Genomic DNA, 22,500 nt, shown 5'->3' on the forward strand with positions numbered 1-22,500 from the left:
AACCATTTTTAAAAGAACTAAGATTTATATTTGTGTTTTCCAAATGCCATTTCTATGGTTCTATGATTAAGCACAAAAACAACTTAACAACTGTAATGGTTAAACATAGAGTCATAAGTCACATGGCTGCTAGAGGTCCTTGTCAATTAAGTATAAACATATGTAGTTTTTATGCATGAGGTTGAGTGTTTCTTGTTCAGTGCAGACGAGGAGTGAAATGGCAAGTCAGAGATATTGCATGCCCTGCTACTGCTGAGTAGGAGGTCATCATCAGCAGGACCATTGATAAACAGCTTACACTGCATGTGCTGTTTCAAGATCGAGAGGTGCCAATGGTTGACCTGTCCCATCGTACATGGCAATGGCCTGGAACGTTGCACCTCTCAGGGATCTCATCCGTCGTCAGCTCCGGCCTTAGATGGAGGATAATGGTTGCGTGAACCTAAGAATAAGTCCCACTGGGGAGGGTTAGCGATGGCACCGCTCAAAGCCTGGATGGTGGAGATGCTGGCAGTGACCTCGTCCCTCTTGGACAGAAAAGCAGGCAGGCCACCAGGCCAAAGGAAGTCTAATTATATTTGGTGTGTACAATGCAATGACATGAATCTGAAGGAGTTTTCACATGTTTGTGTGAGTATTACAGTGTACCTGACACCTTCCATTAACACACAGGTCGGCCTCGTATGGTCCACAGGGAGTTCCATCCATCACCCTGTCAGACATCAGGACTGGGACATCTCGACCCACAGGGCTGCAGAACAACACACACGGCTTCTCTACACACACACACAAAAAAAAATGTTGACATCAAATTTACACCAAGTTCACTACGCTGAACCTCTGGTTATAATCGCCTGGCAAGTTCACCGAAGCACCTGCCTGACATTACAGCATTGGGCCGTAGTGGCAGCAGCTGCTTTTAAAAACGCTTTGCATTTTTTGGGAACACTCTTGCAGGTAGGTGGTTCTCAGTGCGGGTGCTGCTTGGTGGGGAAAAAGCAGCTTTAGAAACATTAAATGCAATAAAAGTCTGTCCTCCCCAGAAAGAAATTGGAGCATTGGTTTTGCGCTCAAACAACATTTGAAACAACCTACTGTATATTTACATTTTCAAAACAATCAGCCTATGGAGGTCATGTGAGGTCAGGTATGATGACCATCCTCTCTGAGTAGCAGAGTAGGGAATACTACATCAGTGAAACAGCATGGGCCCTGGACAAGAGACTGAAGGAACACCAGAAACAAATAGCATCAGCCAACAGTGGCCTGAGAAAATTATCTTCTGCTTACAATGTGTCACTTAATGCAACAGGCCCAGCAGTAACTCAGTCAGATGAGTGGCTACCTACAGTATACATACATAAAAGAGGCAATAACACAATAATCCCAAATCCAACTCTGCATAACATTCCGATTATGTTACAATTGAGAACTTCCTCACCGAAACCTTAACATGCCACGGCAGGCCAGAATAATAACAAACACTGGCTTACCTGCGACTACTCAGCCTCCACAAGGCAGAGTCTTCTGGACAGGTTGATCCTGTCATTAGTCATTAACAGTTGCATTTAGCTGCAAGCTAAAATAAAATGTGCCAGAAGTACACACAGGCACCGTGGTAATCCTTAAAGCAAGTCACGTAAGAAAGGAAGTTTTGAATATTATTAATATTGTAGTTACTTTTTGGGGAATTTGGATTGTAAAAATGTAAGTTTTTCTTAATACTAATTATGATTTGAGCTTGAAACATATTCACATCTTGTTAGAATAAAAGTATACAGCTCCTATAACGAATCAGCGTTTGTGAGACAGCTGTAATGACGTGAGCTGCTGAGAGGACACAGAGGAACACTACAGTGGTTGTTGAGGAGAATAAAGGAGTGTCTGTTCAGATCCATATCAGTCCACTTTTGGAAAACATGAAGATAAAGATCACAGGGTTTGCATGAAATTATGACTTAACCTCTTCTGTTCCATTACCTCTTCCAACTCCAAAAGCTGCATCCCAGTTCAGTTCATAAAAGATATCTGCACCAAGCACCAAACTGTAATCTTTGTGTATCCATAACTTGCATTCCACCTGTGACATCATGTTAGAAACATGTCTTGGTTGCTAACAAGAGCAAACAATGGTGTTAATTATTGTCACCTTGCAGTGGCTTTACTGGTCCCTTTCAAGTAATATATCCACCAGGAAGTGAGCACCTGAAATACAAGGTGCTAGAGGTGCCATCATGTCTACGTTTGTAAGGTGCCAATCACGGAATATATCAGTCTGACGACGATAAGCCTCGGAGGGGGGAAAGAGGCAATGTTTTTGTGGTTAAGACTTATTTTTTCGTCCACTGGTCTATTGTTTAAAGTCCAAATAGCAAATTGATTGAGAATCAAGTTTACAAGCTAATTTTAGGATTAAAAAAGCTAAATTATCGTCAGACAATAGCTGATGGGTTCAGAAATGCATTTTGGACGATGCTTTTTTTTTTTACCTCTTTTGCTCTCTACATGGACCGTTTACCTGCATTTAACCAAAGCTTGCTCAAAGTGATTGGCAAATAGTACTCAGACTACAAATGGAAAGCAGAACACTTCCGATACCAAAATCTTTTCCTGTTTCCTACGGATTCTGTTTATGAATGCATATAGAAGCAGAATCTTTTTTTTGTTTATAGAGATAAGTAAGGTACAAACTTCTGAGTATAAGTCCAGTCCTGTTGCATATTGTGCCCCATCCCTCTCTCCCCTCATTTCTCTCAGCAGTCGGCTCACTCCGTATACAAAGCCCATGACAATTCTCTAAAAATATAACTTGGTCATGCCATAGTTGAACATTATAGAAGTTAAGTAAGTTCACCTGAACACTCCAATAGACAAATCATCCATGCACAATGGATTGTGGAAACAGTTTGAAGTTGGCAGAGAGGAAGAGAGAAGCCATTTACAGATATCAACCTTTAAATGCAGAAATCAAAGAAACCACTGGTATGACTAAGCTCATATACAGCCTCCTACAGAGGCACTAAAGGTGTGTTTGGACCATCGTAATTACATACAAAATCAATGAAAAGTGAGTTGTGCAGGTCGGCTCATGAATTCCTACTTGGCAGTGTGAAAACCAATTTAAGTGACTTGAAAGTGTTCCGAATTGAACTCAAAAGGTGTGTTCATCCCGAGGCTGTTTGACTGCACACAGCATACAGTGACAAGAGGAAAAAGTAGAGAGAATGTAGGACAATTAGGGAAAGAACTGGATTTCCTTGTTGGTTCTGGGAGCAGAAATTCAAAGTCCGAGACTAGTGGCTGTAAAAACAGCTTGAACATGTTACCCCTTTGCGGGCCACTGCGTTAAGGACCTACATGGTGCACACACTTCACCAGGTGAGCTACCGGGGCGTCCCAACCAAAATATTGTTATTAGCACTATAATTAAAACACTAATATTACTTTTATACTTTTCTTTGCCTCAGCACATCATGAGATTGCTGATACCAGGGTTCTAACCAAGTCTACTTAAAGGTCTCACATTATATTCATTGATATCTTTACACTGGCTCCTCATTCAGTTCAGACTTTGACTATTTTTCATGCACCATAGGGTGAAAGTGAAAAATGAGCTGATGAGTGAGGGAATGAATGTGTGTCTCACCATCATTAATAATAGCAGTCAGTATGCTGCCCTTCTTCTTGCTGGCATGTCGGTCGTAGGACTCGCACTGCAGGTTTCTGAAGCTGGGTGCTCCCTTGGGACAGGGAGGACGTTCACAGGCCTTGTGCTCCACACTGCTCTTCTGACAGTGTTGCCCACCAGGACCAGGCCTGCAAAAACACACACAAACATTTAGTTTAGGAAACAAGGAGATAAAAGGCTAAGAGTCTGTAAACATTGGTATCTAATGGGAAGTATTGACAGATTTTTCAGCAGGTATTTTAATATTATTTTTAAATACACACTACACAGTTTTAATACATATTTTATGATTACAAACAGCCAAATTATTTAAAAGGTTATTGAAAAATAATGCATGCTTGTATGACAGCTGATCTGAATGTCCCATCAGAATCACTGTAGGCGGAGGGCTTCTTGATGCCTCTCGGCAGCATGGAGATGGAGGGAAGTCATGCTTTGATGGGGACACATGCGTGTTGCCAATATTTATAAATCATTTGTAAATGACATCACACAGAGATCCAATTCCCAGTTCAGTAATCACACATGATTGGAAAATGTAGTGTGTGACAGTGTATGGGTATACTCAAAGTACTGTCGGTAAATCATAATTATATTTTAAGCTCCAAAAGTTGTCGGACAAACAAACACTGGATGAAGAGCTCCACTCTAACACTTAACTTATACACCTACTGCAAAGACCATTTGCTGTATTTTACACTCACTGATTCATTTAACCCTTGATCATCACAAATTCCTATTTTAATTTTTCCTTTCCTACTTTTTGAATAAAAATCTTTTTTGTATCACTACCCTTCTTAAGGCACAAACATGGGTCAAAAATGACCCGTATTGACCCACAATGCCACCCCGTCACACCTCCGGAAATCAAATCATTCAATATTCCAATGACTCATCAAATATCCCGCTCTCAATCACAATTCATATATTTGTGTTCTTTTTTTAAGACTCTGGCTCCATTCACATTTAAAACACCTAGTCCGAAAGTATTCATCACTTCTGAGATGTTAAAAGCAAAAAAAACAAACACATCATCAATGTTTATTTGTTTTTTTTTACTTTTAACACAAGTTTCTTTAATCTAAAAACCTCCTGGTCAGTGAGGCCAGACTCCTCTCTTTGACTCATATGGAGTCTGGCTGAGGTAATAAAAACTGTTAAAACTGGAAAATAATCCTCCACCTTTACCATGTTGATTGTTAGTTTGGAACATTTTTAACATTTCAGCAGTATACATTTTTATTTTCTGACTGTTACTTAAAACTAGGGATATCACTGCTGTCCGACACACACTCTACCTCACTTTTTTTCCCCATTATTTTTCTCCACACCACTTAACCCACACACCTCGTGCGCCAGGTCGGACACAGCCGGAGCAGGCTGCTGCTCCGGTGGAGATTCCCTCGGCGGAGTGACTCCCGCCGCAGCAGCCGCCACCCCTCCAGGACCAGACAGAGCTGGGTCCCCGCGCCTCGGACAGGCTCTTGCGGTGTATCCCTCATCCCCGCAACCAAAAAATGTCATACCCGATGAGGTGGCAACAATCGCGTAATCATAATCATCTACTCTAACATGGAAGCGGAGGTTGAGCTCCACATCCCGGTTATTAAGAATCCTATACAGCTGTCTACGATGAGACACTACATGTTTAAGTAACTGAGACTTACATCCAAACAGGATCTTTTTCACCGGGGAAACAACTTTCCCGTGTCTGGATAGCTCTCTGCTGAGAAACTCATCGGTTATGAACGAAGGGACATTAGAAATAACAACTTTGGTTGCAGGTTGAGTGAGTGGCAGTACCTGCACAAACATCTCGTTCACCACGATACCTGTCTCGATGACGCGGTTCACCTTCTCCAGCTGGTCCAGGAAAAAGACAACAGCACCGTTCATCTGTGCCAGTGACTTAATTCTGCTGTGTCCGACCTTTTCCCCCCACAGCTAAACCGATCTCCTCCACGCTACACGGGAAACCGGCAGACATTTTAATGCCGTGTTTTCTCGTGTGCTTGGCGAATTCCTCATTTACCATGGCGTCAGACACCGGCAAGAGAAACCCCCCACACACAGCTCAAACACCACACCCAAACGCACCGAAAATCAACTAAATCAAACTATCACTAGTAAATGAAGTTAAATTAACACCCATTATATCAAAATAATCAAAAGAAGAATCAAAAAGCCCACGCTCAGCGTCTCACTCGCACACAAACTCCCAGCATGCACTCAGAGAGAGAGAGAGAGAGACAGAGAGAGGGAGAGAGAGAGAAAGAGAGAAGAGAGAGACAGACAGACAGAGAGGGAAAGAGAGAGAGAGAGACACACAGAGAGAGAGAGAGAGAGATAGAGAGAGAGACACACACACAGAGAGAGAGAGAGAGAGAGAGAGACCGAGAGAGAGAGAGAGACAGAGAGAGGGAGAGTGGTCCATAAAGTCGAATATGGATGCAATTATAATGTATAATTATAATACATTCTATCACTCCATCCATCCATATATGCCAATATAAAAAAAGAAAGAATTTTTTTGAAAAAACATTTGAATAATTTTGCGAAATGGGAAGACATGTTTCTTCCTCTGTCCTGAGTCCTTCAGGTTTGCAGTTTTGCAAATCCATTGCGCACATTCGAAGCTCAGCATTCAAAGTGGCCTGATCTGTTGGGCTCTGAAAAAACATTCCAAGCTGAACACTAGTTCTCACTTTCACCTGAGAGGGAGAAGTGAGAGTTGGAGGATGAAGACCGTGAGCTGCAGACAAAGAGAAGTTGGCAGTTAGTGAGGTTACAGAGGGAGCAGGAGGCATGGATGTTTTTTAAGCCTGGCATGTGAGACTCAGGCATGCTATGATAACACTGGCAAGGAGAGAGAGAGAGAGAGAGAGAGAGAGAGAGAGAGAGAGAGAGAGAGAGAGAGAGAGAGAGAGAGAGAGAGAGAGAGAGAGAGAGAGAGAGAGAGAGAGAGAGAGAGAGAGAGAAAGTGAGGAAGCAGACAGGAAAAGTGGAGAGGAATATATTCAGTGAAGCTATGAAAATAGACTCTGGCTAGAGGAGGACCCTGGAATGGGCCCCATATGGCCTTCTGATTCAGCAAATTGTGCACCATGCAAGCACACATCTAATAAAACCTGTTCTTAGCTACTGCCCCCTACTTCTTTTTCCGGTGTGATCAAAACATGCAAAACATCTGGTGTGTGTGTGGCGCAAATTCCTTTTAGTTCACCCCTCTCCTTTCCTCCACCCTGTCTCTGACTGTATGTGTGTGTGTCGGGAGTGAAGTCCCGCCCTTCGCGAAACACAGCGGAGGATGGAATGTGAATGCGCAAAGCAAAGCAAAAAATATTAAAAATAAAATAATATTTTTACAAAGAAATGCTTTATCTACAAACAATTTTGCGACCCCCCTGCAGTACCTCTGCAGACCCCCTGTTGAAGACCTATGTCCTACACTATTCACTCGTAGCAACTTAAGCATAATGAACATTGTATGCTTCTGTTTAGATAACTCAAAGATCTTGGGAAAGATGGGAACGATTGAGATCTTAGTTAAATATTATACATATAGACATTGTACATAAAGAAATGGAGTTACATCCCGATAACTTCTGTTTGTTCTTGTCTCCTTACTGAACAGGAGACTCCTGCTGTGCAGTCGCTGTGTTTACTTTCTTCCATTCACTGTGATACAGTGCTGATCGATGTTACTGAAAATGAGCATTTTGCCGCTTCAAAAGTAAAATCCTTAAAGTCCAGTGACAACAGGGCTGTGGGCATAGGCCATGTTAGCCCTTACAGTATGGATTACCACAAGGGCACGTTTTCATTCTTGGCTTCAGTGGCCAGAAATTGAAATAAGCAGTAGAACATCTCTTTAGCAGCTCTTAACGGATGGATACCTTTATGGCTAAATTCTAGCTTGGTATTATCATAAAAACCTATTTCACATAGATGTTGACCTCCTTCAGGAATTATATAAGAATGGAAATATTGACTTGTTGAAGATTGAGTCCAAGTACAAGTCAATTTTTCCATTCTTTCAGCATCTATGTGAAATAGGCAAAATAGAGGTTAAGTTTTAACGCCACCTTCTGATGGGGGACTGAACTACATATAACAGCGCCGCTAGGATCCTGATGAGGGTGCGAAAATATAACCACATCACACCCATTCTCCACTCCCTCCACTGGCTTCCTGTCTCATTCAGGATTGAATACAAAATCTCCCTACTCACCCATCAGTGCATACATGGAAATGCTCCTCCATATCTCAAGGAACTCCTCCCCCAACAAACCTCCACACGCAGCCTCCGCTCCTCAAAAAAACTCCACCCCCCCAGGACTAAGCTCCGCACCATGGGCGATCGGGCCTTCTGCTCAGCCGCTCCTCACTTCTGGAATTCCCTCCGAGAACACCTGAGGGCTCCACAGGCCACCGACTCCTTCAAGAAGACCCTAAAAACCTTTCTTTTCACAAAAGCCTTTCCGTAAAATCTTATGTCTGTTGTTGTTTTTGTTGTTGTCCTGCTTTTAGCTTTGAAAGGCTCTTTATAAATACAATTTATTATTATTATTATTATTATTATTATTATTATTATTATTATTATTATTATTATTATTATTATATGACAAGCCAAGCTTTTACTCTGCATACAATTATTTTTTCTTTTCTAAATAAATGATAAATGATAAACAAGTCATTTTGCAATACAAAGGCAAATTATCAGCATTTGGTTTTACTCTTGTTCTTCACTGATTTTTTGGGATCAGAAAATTGGCTGTGACGGCATCATCGGCTCTTCAGCCAAATCAGACCGCTGTGGTGTTTGTAATGGAGATGGGTGCTCCTGTAGGATAGTGAGAGGAGACTTCAACCACACCAAAGGAATGGGTGAGTGTGTGTGTGTGTGTGTGTGTTTTAGTACTTGTATGATCTATGTCTCTGCTTATATTGGATTTCTATAAAACACCAATTACTGCCATTCACTGCTGATATGATGCAGTTTGTTTGATTTATTCTCTTTATTGAAGCAATGATCCGTGGTGCATTTGTTGTCAATAAGAAGCCTGAAGCTGAACCATAGAAATAGAATATGGTTAGGACATTTAGACAGGAAGTGTTTCTGTTTCTAATGAGGATTCTGATTCACCCTGAATTATCATCCCATGTTATCAATTACAATAAAGTCCTGAAAATATGGAGCTTTGCTGGAAAAGTTGTCACTGCATGGACTAACCTACCCATAGCAGTGTAGATGCTTTAACGCCCAGCAGTCATTGTCTTTTCAGGTATCATTGATAAACATTAAAACTGTGTCTTAATCCCATAGTACATACAAATGGTATACAGCATGTACATAATATGCAAATACTCTTGTGATGATGTTTCGGCAGCTTGTACACAGTTTGTACTAACAGGAAGTGAAAGACTACATTTTGAGCCATAGCCATAGCATATTTAAACATAAACTAAACTGTAATCTTGGAATCCATGTTATATGGAGTTGAATTTGGGAGTGAAGTGTCAGAGGCATTTAACCCATCCCTTAAAAACAAGCACCAAAGGGGGAATAGAAGCACATCCATAGAACAAATATAAACATAGAAAAAAGTTTTGTCTGTGAAATACTGTTCACTGCATTACAAATTAAACTGAAATCGAAGGTCATGGTTCTTAGTGTCAATTGACTTAGTTATGATCCACCCATTATTCTGCAGAACATATCATTGAATGTGAAATACAGCCTGTTTTAGACTGTTGCATTAGTACAGCTCCTGGTTGGTAGGACAGAATAAAAGCATATTCATTCATTTTGGCTGACAGTGATCATGGATTACTGATAAATGAATGAATAATCAGCCATTATCTTTGCAGCAGTCACTCCTCAGAGGGATGGGAGCTTGTGTGTTAGTATGTGAACATGTGCTTGCACGTGCTGGTGTGGTCCACAGGACATGTGACCTTCATTCCACTTCCTTGTCTTATCCTCCAGTCAACACTAGGCAGTGTAAGAGGGTATCTACCTGTGTGATGGCTAAACCCAGAGCTGTCCCCAAGTGCTTCTCATGTAAGATGCATGCACTGTGTACGTGTGTGTTTCCTGCACAGCCTGGAGTGTTACTGTAGATGAGAGAAGCAGTTATCTGTGGGCTCCCCTGGGTGTGTAGTCTGAATCTTAAAAATATAGATTAGCGTTGGTTACAGTCACATACATTGACCCTGTTGTGAGGTATGCCAGGGATGCGTTCCTTTCATCCAAGCAGTTTCCTTCTCCCTGCTGCTACTGCCACAGTACTTGTACAGTACTGTACAAAATGTAATACTTTAACATTTGCTTCTTCAAACAGCAAATGTGCTGCTTGTAAGCCCAGGTGAGCCCATGGCAGTCTATGTCTAACCATAGGTGGACAGGCAGGGTGGTGAAGGGTTGATGGATACCGCTGGTCGGCTTTCAGGAGGGAGTGGTGTGTTTGTTTGGCGTGGATAAAAGTTGCACAAACCCTCAGAAAAGATCTGTACAGGATCAGTTTCAGCCGGGCTCACAACATTGTCTCATGAACTCAACCTCTTGAAATGCAAATACCTTGTCTATAAACAGACAATATACTCTCATTGATAGTAAGTGCTCAGATGTAGGGCAACTGCATTGAGCAATTTTTGAACTCTAAAAAGGTAGAGCTTTTGGCTTACTAAATATCTTTAGGCTCACTTGTTACCAAACAATTGGCTATTTATCCATCAGACACAGTAACATGATTGGAGTTCTAAAAACCTGACATATATTTGTAGAGATTTGGGGAAACAAGGATTTGGACATATTTCCTATGCAGTTAACCATAATGTAAGGCTCGCTGGAACCGACAGACCTGAACCCAAAAGCACGACACAGAGACAGGCAGAATACAATGTAGTTCAGTTTACTAGTGATGGCAGTGTGATACTGAAGCTTCGATAAATGCTTCAAACTCTGGACTACAATTACATAGAACCACTTCTTTCGAAGCTTGCTTCAAATCACATGACATATGACGTCCGAAGCAGTAACTGCTTCATTTCCTGAATCAATCACCGGACTGGTTCGCGGTCCAATCAGCTGATTCGCTGCCACTGCCTCGTCTCGATTCTGACAGGTTGAGACATTTTTTAATTTGAGCGCCTCAACACTTTATAACCGCTCTAAACAATGCACAATTTGTGGGTTAAATATTAGAACTGCCTTCAGAAATTTCAGAATGTGTGGTGCAAATCTGACACATTGGTATATTCATACACTTGGCAATGGTAAGGGGATCAGTTGGATTGCCATAATTTTTCTGAACTTTGTACAGCGCAGATCCACAAACCCACAATAACTGAAATGCTATGCTAAACAATAAGGCATAAAATATGTAAATCACATTTTGTCCTAAATATGGTCAACACTCGCTCCTACAGAGAAGCAATATATTCAAAAGCTGACATTTTCCCCTGGCCCTGACGTCCACATGTGAGTGTGTCCAGTTGCAGCCTGCTATTCAAAAATAGTTGGCAAGCAACCGCTTGCAATCTCCACTGCTATGAAAGCAGACAAAGCAGAAAATGTGTAATAAATGGGATAAAAACACTATAAAAGGAAAGAAAAATGTGCGATCAAACTGTGCAAAAAATGTGTATCTGAAACTGAGGGACTGAATTCAGTTGTGAAGTTGATAGAGCATCTCTGATACAGAGACAGAGGTTACAAGCCTGTACTTGTCTCCATGTCCTCATCTGTATGCCTCTGAATCTTTTTTTTTAAAGTCTGACAGTGCCTTGATTTTGTTTGTTTTGATGTGTGTGCCCTATACTCTGTTTCCCTCTGTATCAGGCTACATCGAAGCTGTAGTTATCCCTGCAGGAGCCAGGAGGATCAAAGTTGTGGAGGACAAACCCTCACATAGCTTTCTGGGTAATGATGCATGTGTTTTAAACTGGCAATAGATAACACTTTTGCCTCAACTAATTATTATGAAGCAAATGTTGATTGCCCAATGTAATGGCTGTAGAATAATGACAGTCCTAGACATATACACAGCATCACTGCCAACCAGAGAGCATTTCTCTAGGATGCAAATCAACATCTTAGTGTTGTTGGTAGCTCTGAGAAAATACCAGGTTTCTTTGTGAACATTTGGCAGCTGCTACAGTGTCTACACACAACGTTTTTAGTACCACTACTCAGGTTTATTTTATATGTAGTTCAGAATTATTTAAGTAAGTAAAGGAATTTGATAAATGACACCAAGTGTCTGTTGAATCTCCAGTGTAAGCACTACAACGTTTCATGAACTGAAATTCAACAAATAAACAGAAAATGTACTGTGCTCACATTATTGTCTGATGACATCCATTTAGTAAGAATAGGTCACATGGGCAGAACGGGCGTTCATTATCCCACATCAAACACTTGGTTTGAAAGTGTTACTTCTGACTTCATGTGTCCTCCTCCCAGCTCTGAAAGATTCTGGTAAGAGTTCCATCAACAGCGACTGGAAGATTGAACTTCCAGGAGAGTTTGAGCTGGCCGGGACGACTGTGCGTTATGTTAGAAGGGGACTTTGGGAGAAGATGTCTGCCAAGGGACCCACGAAGACCCCTTTACACCTGATGGTAAACGCATCAGTTTTTCTCTTCTAAGTTGTTATATCACAATACACCCTGGATAAAATGGCAGGACCGAAACATCCTGCTGGTGGTGCTAATGCTATGTGTCTGTTTATTTGTCCATGACATTTGATAATATGTATGTAGAGGGTTGAAAAATTATAATATTGACCTTTAACTGTATATTAGATAGGCACTGATTCATTTTGCAATTCTGTGAGGGAAGAAGCTTCACTCTGTAACTGCAAATAACGGCAGGTTTTTGTAGTCTCGACAACTCCAACAGATTAATACGTATGCTGATGCATAGGAGCGGAGGAGGGAATGTGAATGCGCAAGGCAAGAACAAATTGAACTTCAGGGGGTGCGGGGTTCCGTTGGGAGAATATATATTTGTTTTTAACGGTGCGCAATCTATCCACACTACACTCGACCTTTTGAGCACCCCTGCTTTACATCAATTTCAAGAGTGGCAATCTCCTTGTGAATCTTTCATTAATAATATCATATCAATAAATCAAATCAAATCAAATTTATTTGTATAGCCCAATATCACAAATTATACATTTGTCTCAGTGTGCTTTACAGACTGTACAGGTTACGACACCCTCTGTCCTTAGACCCTCGCATCGCACAAGGAAAAACTTCCTAAAAGAAATCCCAAAATTAAAGGGGGAAAAATGGAAGAAACCTCAGGGAGAGCAACTGAGGAGGGATCCCTCTCCCAGGACGGACAGACGTGCAATAGATGTCGTGTGTACAGGATAAACAACATAGTACAAATACAACATTTGACAGAAATTATGTTGTGTTGAAAAAGAGAAAGTATGGATGAATCCAGGAAAATGTCAATAAGGCTTCCCGGTGTCCAGCAGGACCAGGTCAGCAGGCGCTGTCACGATTCATGATCCTGACGTAAACTTTATCAGTGGCAACCTGCCACATGAGAGACAGACACTCCGGGCATGATACCCCGGATGATGAGTTAGTAACATACATTTTCATAAATGCATACAGATAGAGAGGGAGAAGAAGAGAGAGGGAGGGGAGGAGAGAGGAAGAGAAGGAAGAGAGCATGGAGGTGTCCCCCGGCAGTCTACGCCTATAGCAGCATAACTAGGGGCTGATCCAGGGCAAACTTGAGCCAGCCCTAACTATAAGCTTTATCAAAAAGGAAAGTCTTTAGCCTGCTCTTAAATGTGGAGAGTGTGTCTGCCTCCCGAACACAAACTAGAAGCTGGTTCCACTGGAGAGGAGCTTGATAGCTGAAGGCTCTGGCTCCCATTGTGCTCTTAGAGACTCTAGGAACCACAAGTAGCCCTGCAGTCTGGGAGCGTAATGCTCTAGTTGGTTTATAAGGTACTATGAGATCTTTAAGATATGCTGGAGCCTGACCATTAATTGCTTTGTAAGTCAGGAGAAGGATTTTGAATTCTATTCTGTATTTTACCGGGAGCCAGTGCAGAGCAGCTAATACAGGAGTAATATGATCCCGTTTCCTTGTTCTTGTCAATACACGTGCCGCTGCATTTTGGATCAACTGAAGAGTCTTAAGCGACTTTTTGGGACAACCTGATAACAATAAATTGCAGTAATCCAGCCTTGAAGTAACAAATGCATGGACTAGTTTTTCTGCATCATTTTGAGACAGGATGTGTCTTATGTTTGTAATGTTACGTAGATGAAAGAAGGCAGTCCTTGAGATTTTTTTTAACTTTAGATGATTAACTTAGATATAGATAATTTTGAACCAGGACCTTTAGTATTTAATAATAATAATAATAATAATAATAATAATAATAATAATAATAATAATAATAATAATAATAATAATAATAATACATTTCGAGTTACACTTAAAGCACACAAAAGACCGCACACAATCACCCCATGCAGAGCTGGAGACATGACTGAACAGATGATTACGCTATTGGGCATAGTTGTAAGGCAGTGGTCTGGACTGTAATTGAAGCTAATTAATCTCATGCCAGGGATGTCCATTTCTGGCAAACAATGTCATCTTCAATGTACTTTTTTATCTGACGGGGGCACTGAGCTTAGTACTCATTAAATACTACATATAGTGTATTTTAACAACTGCAAAACATCCCCATATTATCAGGTAATCTGAGTCCTAACAAAACATTATTCCAGTTACAATTTGATTCTTTTAAAAAGTGTTTTGATTTATTATGAAGTTATTTGCCTTATTCTGTCTCGTTTCAGGATAAACGACCTTCTAGAAAATGATTAGACAAATAAGTTTGTATTGGAAACAGGTTCAAATTAATTCACACAAGATGGTTATTTTTTGCAGTGTAATTATATCAGTAGTCATGCATTTCACCATTTTCTTTTTTTTTATTAGAAGTGTACTGTAGTGTCAGCACACAGTTTGCAGGCTACTGTAGACTGTAGGCAACGTTGTTCAATGCCCAGCTATTTATAAGCAGGATTTTAGTTCAGGAAACATTGATCCCTTATATCCTTGCTCAAATAGCATGGTGTAATAATACAAGTGACAAAGAAGGAGGGATTTTGCTTGGCTGCAAGAACAAATTATAGAGGTTAATGGCAGAACATATGAAGATAAATAAGATAAGAATTTGAATAATTTACAACTTGTAGGATTCTGTTGTTAGTCTGCTCCAGCATTGCTGGCTCAGTTTAAATGTACAACCCTACCCAGGCTGTCTGAAAGCATCTCAAAGGACTAGTTTAAATATTTTAATTTCTATCCCAATACAATACTCACATGACATTTACTGTACTGGATATGTAGAAAGAGTTATTGGTCACTGAAAAATGTCCATACTGGCCATGAAGAAAGATGAAGGACAACATCCACAGTTCTGTTCTGTGTAAAGATGGCAGTGTTTAGCACTTTGATATACACAACACATATGCAGACTGTGGACAAAGATCTGCTTCATTTTACACGTGACCAGTGGAGGTCAAAATGTTATCTCTCAAACATAAAGTACATTCGATCAGACACTCAGCTCACTTATTACAGGTGTTGACTGACTGGTGTGGCTGCTCACTGGTCACTAGACTCTCCAGCCTTTACCTGTGCCCTTTTTGCATCTTATTAAAAATAAATCAGTTATTAAAAAGGTATTGTTAAGAATGGACTGGATGTGTTCCTGGCTAAAATGTTGTAAGGGCCTCAGTTTAAATTAGTTATTAAATTATTGTGTGCATTTTTAACATGTATTTTCTGCCATGGTTCACAATGACGATTCGTTGGGGTCGTCGGATAACACCAATAAAGTTAGACGTCACCTGCAGCCCTTTCAGCTCAGTGTGCCTGTTTCTGTTTGTACAATTACTCTTTGCATATATGTTGATATCTGGTTCATTAGTCCGTTTTTATTGAAGAATAGCTAATGAAGCTCTTCTAACTTGATGACAAACACCCTGCAATCCCTATAACTGGATATTGCTGAAAGCAATCTGAAAATACAGGAACATAGCTAATGGGAGTAGACCGACATAGGTTGGCCACAGCAGCGCAGTTATCCCCTGCTGTGAGGCTGTCGTGGGAACGCATGTCATCGCAGCTTGACTTGGCACAGTGTGGACCAACCTGGGCCAATGGAAAAAAGTTTTGATTTACTGTTTAGTTGGAAGCAACTACTGGAAACTTGGCTATGTTTGCTTACTATTGTGTACTGCTTATATTTGAAATTTAGTTCAGCAAATAAGGATAGTCAAAGTAGCACTTTGAGTGTTGTTTACGCAAATGAAAAGTGCGCCTATAAATACAATTTATTATTATTATTATTATTATTATTATTATTATTATTATTATTATTATTATTATTATTATTATTATTATTATAAGATAAAAGGCAGATAAACTGAGCAGCTTGACTTTTCTATAAACCTCTCTCTGTCGTGTTCCCAGGTGCTGCTCTTTCATGACCAGAGCTATGGGATCCACTATGAGTACACGATGTCTCTGAACACCACTCAGGACAGGAGCAGTGAGGAGCACAGGGAACCAGAGTATCTGTACATCTGGACACACAGCAGCTGGCAGGACTGCACTGTGCAATGTGGAGGAGGTAAAACAAACACGCATACACACATAATATTTACATTTAAACTATGGTTACGCACACATCATGGCATAATATATAAATACAAATCTCTGGGGAAATCAGGTTGTCTCAACAGTAAAATCGTGATAGCTTACAACAATTAAAAATTCAGATTTTTATTTTAATTTTTTTTAAGTTACTGATGCTGAGAGTCAGTGTCCCTTTATTATCCCTGTGAGGGAAAAACAATCATGTGAAACAAAGCCAAGACACTCAAAAATGTAAGAACTAACTAGTCCGTTTGTCTAACCACGTTTCCACCTCATGGACGCCACCTCATCTAACAACAAAGAGATAAAGTTTGTGATCTCATTAGACATGGAACTCATAATTACAAGGTGTTTGTTATTATAAAATCATGGTTCAAATAAAGCATGAATCTGACGTTAAACGACCAGTGGAGAGCCAGTGGCTAATCCAAGTTAGTGATCCATGGCATAGTTTATCCTCTTAGGAAGTGGGCGAATTTATCCGAAAATACCTACAAACCACATACTTAAAGTAAATTGAAAGCTGCTCTTCAACCATTTGCACCAGCTGCATGATGTTGGTCTCATTCAAAAGATAACTCTCTTATTGTTCTTGCAAAACAGTGAAGAATCACTCCAAGTGCTTCTGGCACTGAGTAATAGTGGTCTGAATATACTGAATTTGAAGAAAATACACTCCGCCTGAAGTTTGTTATTGAAAAAGATGTCTGAAGATGGGTATAGCTGGTAGTCCCGAGCTGAAATACACAATAGAAACATAGAACCAAGTGTTATCAAGTTCACCACCAAATTTGAGATAAAAAGGGATAAAAACTTAATTTATTAGACAGGTTTGTCTAAGAGTAACACCAGGCGTACACCAACTGTGCAATATGTACATGTACATGTACATATTATAATATTTATTAATAAATAGTATTTTTATTTATTTATAAATAACTATTATATACCCATATTCCCTGTTAGTAGTAATCACACAGAGTAAGTGAAGTATAAACACATTTTTTCCTAATATTTGTATGTTTTTTTGTATTTTTTTCTGTACAATAAATAATAAATAGTATTTTGGAAATACATTTTATTTTGAAAAAACAAAACAAGGGAAGTGACGCATCTAACGAAAGAGGCGCTCGTTTTCTATACGATGCGCGCGCCACAAGTGGGTGGGCACTTTGACACTCATTGGCTCATGAAGGTTGTAAAAGACCCATCGAAGCTCCGATTAGCTCAAATGAAGTGTCAATCTAACGCTGAGAGCCCGTGCTAAAACCAGGATGTGTCTGAACCGTGATGAGAGCACGAGATAATAAGTTATGACTGTTTATGATCACACAATGTAAAAATCGATCAGCTGATTTCACAGATTGCAACACCTGTTCATGGACTTTTATCGATTGTTCACAGTGGATATCTTTTTCCCGGAAACGAACGTGTGGACCACTGGCAATGCCTTAGGAGCGTCTTTTTCAAAATATTGCTGAAAAGAGGATATTTATGAGGCTTTATAGGTAAGTGGGCTCAAAGTTATGATTTTGATTTTGAGTGTACTTGCTAGTTTGAGGAGCTGATTGTACCGCTGTTGGGATTTTCATCTCCATATTAAAACAGAGGAGATTCTAAGCTTTCCAAAAATATTAAAAAATAAAAATAAAAATTCAGAATTCAAAAATGTCCATGTACAGGCGCAATAAAACACCTGCTGGGCCCGCCAGCGGGCCCGCACACTGTAAGAGGCAAAAACACAAAGCTCTCTCTCTCTCTTATTTACGTGAGAGCGACATTGATAGGACAAAGTCAATAGGAGAGCCACTTTTGCCGCAAAGTATGAAAAGCTACATCCAGTCATAAAAAGCACATCTGCTTATTAATCTGTCATCTCACCCAGAACATACAATATGCAATGCAGCCAACCAATACATTCAATAAAAACAGGGTTAGCTTAATACTGGGATGATGTTGTCAGACTCTGCAAACAATATTTCTGCTGAAGCAATTTGAGTCTGAGAAGGTTTTTTGCCCAAGCCAAATCCATGCGATCTCAAAAGATGTCTCAGTTAATCGTTTAGCTGTATTAGTTGTCCTGTATACGAGCCTTTGTTTTCCAGAAAAAGAAGAAAGCTGCTCTATTTTATTTCTTTTTTACTAATTTATCTTCCAGGTGCGTAAATTTCATTGAATTTTGGATGCGTCGTTTAGAAATGCGGCTCCAAATGACTTCGCTTGAAACCAGAGCGGGTTTGTTTGCACATTAAGCACGAAGGGTTCGACTCGTGGAGGACAAATATAAATTCCTCTCTCCACTTTTCTTGAAATTTCCTTTGCTTGTCTCCTATGGCTCGTACCTTTCTTTAATAACGGGAGCAGCTGTTGTCTGTCCACAAACCCCATCTCCAGCATCTTCCTTTCGATTTGCGGTGGTTGGATGCTCCAAAGCCAAATCTTAATTTTGCTCATTTGTCACGCTTTGTTTCTGTCCACCTGGTGTACAACTTTTTAAAATAAGAAATCGATCCATTTTACGTCTGTAGAAAGACGTGCTAACTAGCATGTAATGGTGAAAAGAGTAAACCGGAGCCAAGCTAACGCGAGTACGAAGTGCCAGGTTGGTCGTAGTATCCTCCAATTTAAATGTTCGAATTTAGCGATATAATTTTTTAGCAAATGTCCATATTCACAAGCATGCTTATGATAACATATTTTTAATGAGCTTAAGTTTATTTATTTCTATACTAGCCCACCATGTATCTACCCGTCCAAGAGCACATTCACCATTGTAGTGCTGATAGACCGCCAAAACTGGCAACTCCGCAGTGAGTAAGTGTTGTGCCGAGCAAGTTTAAATATTTTGTTTCCAGTCTATATTTGCATCTTTTATCAATTATTTGTATTATTTGTAGGCTAATAGAGCAGACACTTTCAGTGTTTAATGGGTTATATGTAATAGCCCTGCTTGTTTTTATGAAATATCTGTATTGACTGCATAATCACATCTATCACCCCTTTATTTAGCCCACTGCCACGCGAGAACAAATTAAATTTTGGCGAACCACGCAATGAGTAACACTGCTGTAATCAGTGATAATCCAAAAAAAACACTCCTGTGTCATTGGCAAAGATCCGAACATCATATATGTCACGATATGTCACGATATGTCACGTTCATAAAAGCCCATAAACAGCTGTTGCAGTCTTTGAAATCAGCTGATCGATATTTTGTTTATACTGAGTAAAAACGTTACTCCCGCTGCCTGCAGCGCCGAGCGCCTGCTTCCCACATGTAGAGCGGACTCTAAGCGTTCGATTGACACTTGAGCCAATCGGAGCTTCCATGCCATATCTACAGCCATCAATAGCCAATCAGTGTCAACTTAATAAGGAAGTGTCAACACTCTTCTTTTGTGTACAGACCAAGCCTATAGCAACCTAGTCTCCCGATGACTGGTGTATCGTGTAGCCAATGAAACACTGAGGAATTTCATGCACTACTTCATTGGTTTATTTTTTACAAATGTTTTTATTTTTTGCAAAATTGTATTTATTATATTGTATTATATTATATTATATTAATTGTTCATAAAAAAAATTAAAACACAATTATATTGCAAAAAATGTGTTTATACTTCACTTACTCTGTCATTACTACTGACAGATAACAGATAATGACTGACAAATATGGGTGTATAATAGTTATTTGTGAGCAATACAAATAATATTTTATCAATAAATATTATATCTCCAAATTGCACAGTTTGGTGTTACTCTTAGAAAAACCTGTCTAATATGTTGTGTTTTTCTTCTGAAATTTGAACCTGAACTTGGTAATACTTGATGCTATGATCTTATTGTGTTTTCCAGCTCTTACCTACCAGCTATACCCATCTTTAAGCATCTTTTTCAACAAAAACATTCAGACAGTTTATTTTCTTCAGATTCAGTATATTCAGACCACTATTACTCAGTGCCAGAAGCACTTGGAGTAATTCTGTTTTGCAAGAACAATAAGAGAGTTATATTTTGAATGAGACCAAAATCATGCAGCTGGTGCAAATGGTTGAATAGCAGCTTTTAATTTACTTTGGGTATGTCGTTTGTAGGTATTTGAGTGAATTCCCCCACACTGTAAGAGGTTAACAATCCTAGAATGCACTGACTTATGAATACATTTTCAATTTACACTACAATACATACGTTGTGTAAGTTTTTGCATGTTTAAGACTCACAAGGTTAAATTATTCATCATTGTAAAACACAGAGTTGCACAATGAAATATAATTGTAGCCCCTTCATGTTTCACACACATAGAGCATATATACAAACTGTTAAATTAGGACAGAATTAAATTAATTAAAAATAAAACCATATATACCAAGAACAGGGATCACCAACCTTTTTGATACTGAGAGCTACTTCAAGGGTACCGAGTAATATGAAGTGCTACTTGTTTGACACAAACTTCCTAAATAATATAGTTGCACAGTTCACCTTTAATGATAATATTACCATTAATAATAATAATCATAATAAATATTAATTTATGTGAAGAGACTGTCTGATCACATGTTAATGTTAATTATTCCTCACAATGATTATTAACAATTATTTACCATGGTAGGAAACAGATATATTTAAACATGCAACATTATTTATTTATGTTCTCAATCTATTTCAACATTTGAAAGTCAGAGTTATCACATCTCTGATATTTTTGTAAATATCTTTATTGACAGTTTTGTATGAATGAGCACATTTGTAGCATTTTGTTCAAAATCACACCAGTTATATTTTAGTACAAAATATCACTTCTGTAAAAAAAAATAAGGAAATCATTAACTGTCACATCTTCACATCATATCCTGTTTGTACAAACCACTAACTTTGTAACATCGTGGAGATGACATCAGAACCTTTCTTCTCGTCTTTGAACAGTGTTTTCAATAACATCATTGCACCTTTCAAGACCTCTCCGTCCGAAAAGGCTTTCTTGTTCTTTATTTAAAAATGTGCAGCTCTAAATGAAGCTTTCGTTGCTTTCTGTGACTTGTTCACCGGCCTCGTGAAAAGAGACTGCTGCTGCCCAAAGCTGCCTTTAACTCACGGCTTGTTCTGCCCGCAGTGCTGCAGGTGGGTAGTTAGCATGGTAGCATGGTAGCTTCTGTGACACGTACTGAAGTGTCTCTCCACAATGTACCGCTTTGCCGTCGCCACGCAACTGTTGTAAAAAAGAATTCTTCCTCCCAATCATTGTGAAAATAGTTAGTTTTCTTTCGTTTTTCTGCCATGTTTAGTGTAAAAAACGCACCTAGCGACCCATCGTAGCTGCTCCTCAGCGAAAAGGGAAATGGGGATTTAGTTTACAGGGTCAGAGTTCATATATACATAAAACATTTTTGTTTTTTTAATTCCATATTCAATATTGTCATTTCAAAAATAAAGAATAATTCAAGTGTTATTGACAAAAAAAAAACAGCTAAACAATTAAATACACATTTTAGACAGAGCTTCATGGTGACTAGTGCTATTTTTAGAACATGTTCCCCTGACCTAGAATGACTTTGGTTTGGTGGAAATGAGTGTCGGTTGATATTCTGTTTCATCCTTACTGACCGCCAGAGGCAGTGCTTAACGTTGAATATCTTCCGTCAGGTTGAGTATTTATATCAACAAAGTCCCTCTCTCTGAAGTAGGATCATCCATGCAATCCATTAGTGGGAGCAATGAAGTCACTCCTCCTGGCTCTCCATTATGGTGCTGGTACGGAGAGTTCTGCACACAATTTAGCTGATTTATTTCCAGAGGAGGACGATGAGAAGGAGCCCTCACGTGCCTCTGGGCCTGGCTCCTGTTCATCAGCTTGTTGCTCTTCAGAGGGGGCAGAAGATGGCTCCATGGGGGATATCATATGCATGGCACTGGCTCGCCTGCAGCTGGATGTGAGGCAGTCAGAATCGACGCCTGCTAGTGCTATCTTTAGGCGCACTCCGGCACCCACTACCTTCTCTGTTCCTGTGTCTTAACCACATGCCAGCTGTTGAGCCTCATAGTTTCCCTTGATGACGCTCTGAGTCAAAATGGCAAGTGCCCTCGACCCCAAGGCGCA

General features: G+C 39.7%; 1 protein-coding gene across 1 annotated transcript in view; it reads left to right on the forward strand.

The window, feature by feature from the left end:
• adamts17 (ADAM metallopeptidase with thrombospondin type 1 motif, 17) overlaps positions 1-22,500 on the forward strand; it is a 108,464-nt gene that overhangs the window by 70,673 nt on the left and 15,291 nt on the right. The window contains exons 9-13 of the mRNA XM_029462665.1: positions 5,048-5,236; positions 8,379-8,575; positions 11,532-11,612; positions 12,156-12,313; positions 16,218-16,377. Of these exons, the coding sequence (XP_029318525.1) occupies positions 5,048-5,236; positions 8,379-8,575; positions 11,532-11,612; positions 12,156-12,313; positions 16,218-16,377 (785 nt within the window). The remainder of the gene's footprint in view (positions 1-5,047; positions 5,237-8,378; positions 8,576-11,531; positions 11,613-12,155; positions 12,314-16,217; positions 16,378-22,500) is intronic.

This window comes from Cottoperca gobio, chromosome 3 (assembly GCF_900634415.1).
Source record: "Cottoperca gobio chromosome 3, fCotGob3.1, whole genome shotgun sequence".
Lineage (NCBI taxonomy): Eukaryota > Metazoa > Chordata > Actinopteri > Perciformes > Bovichtidae > Cottoperca > Cottoperca gobio.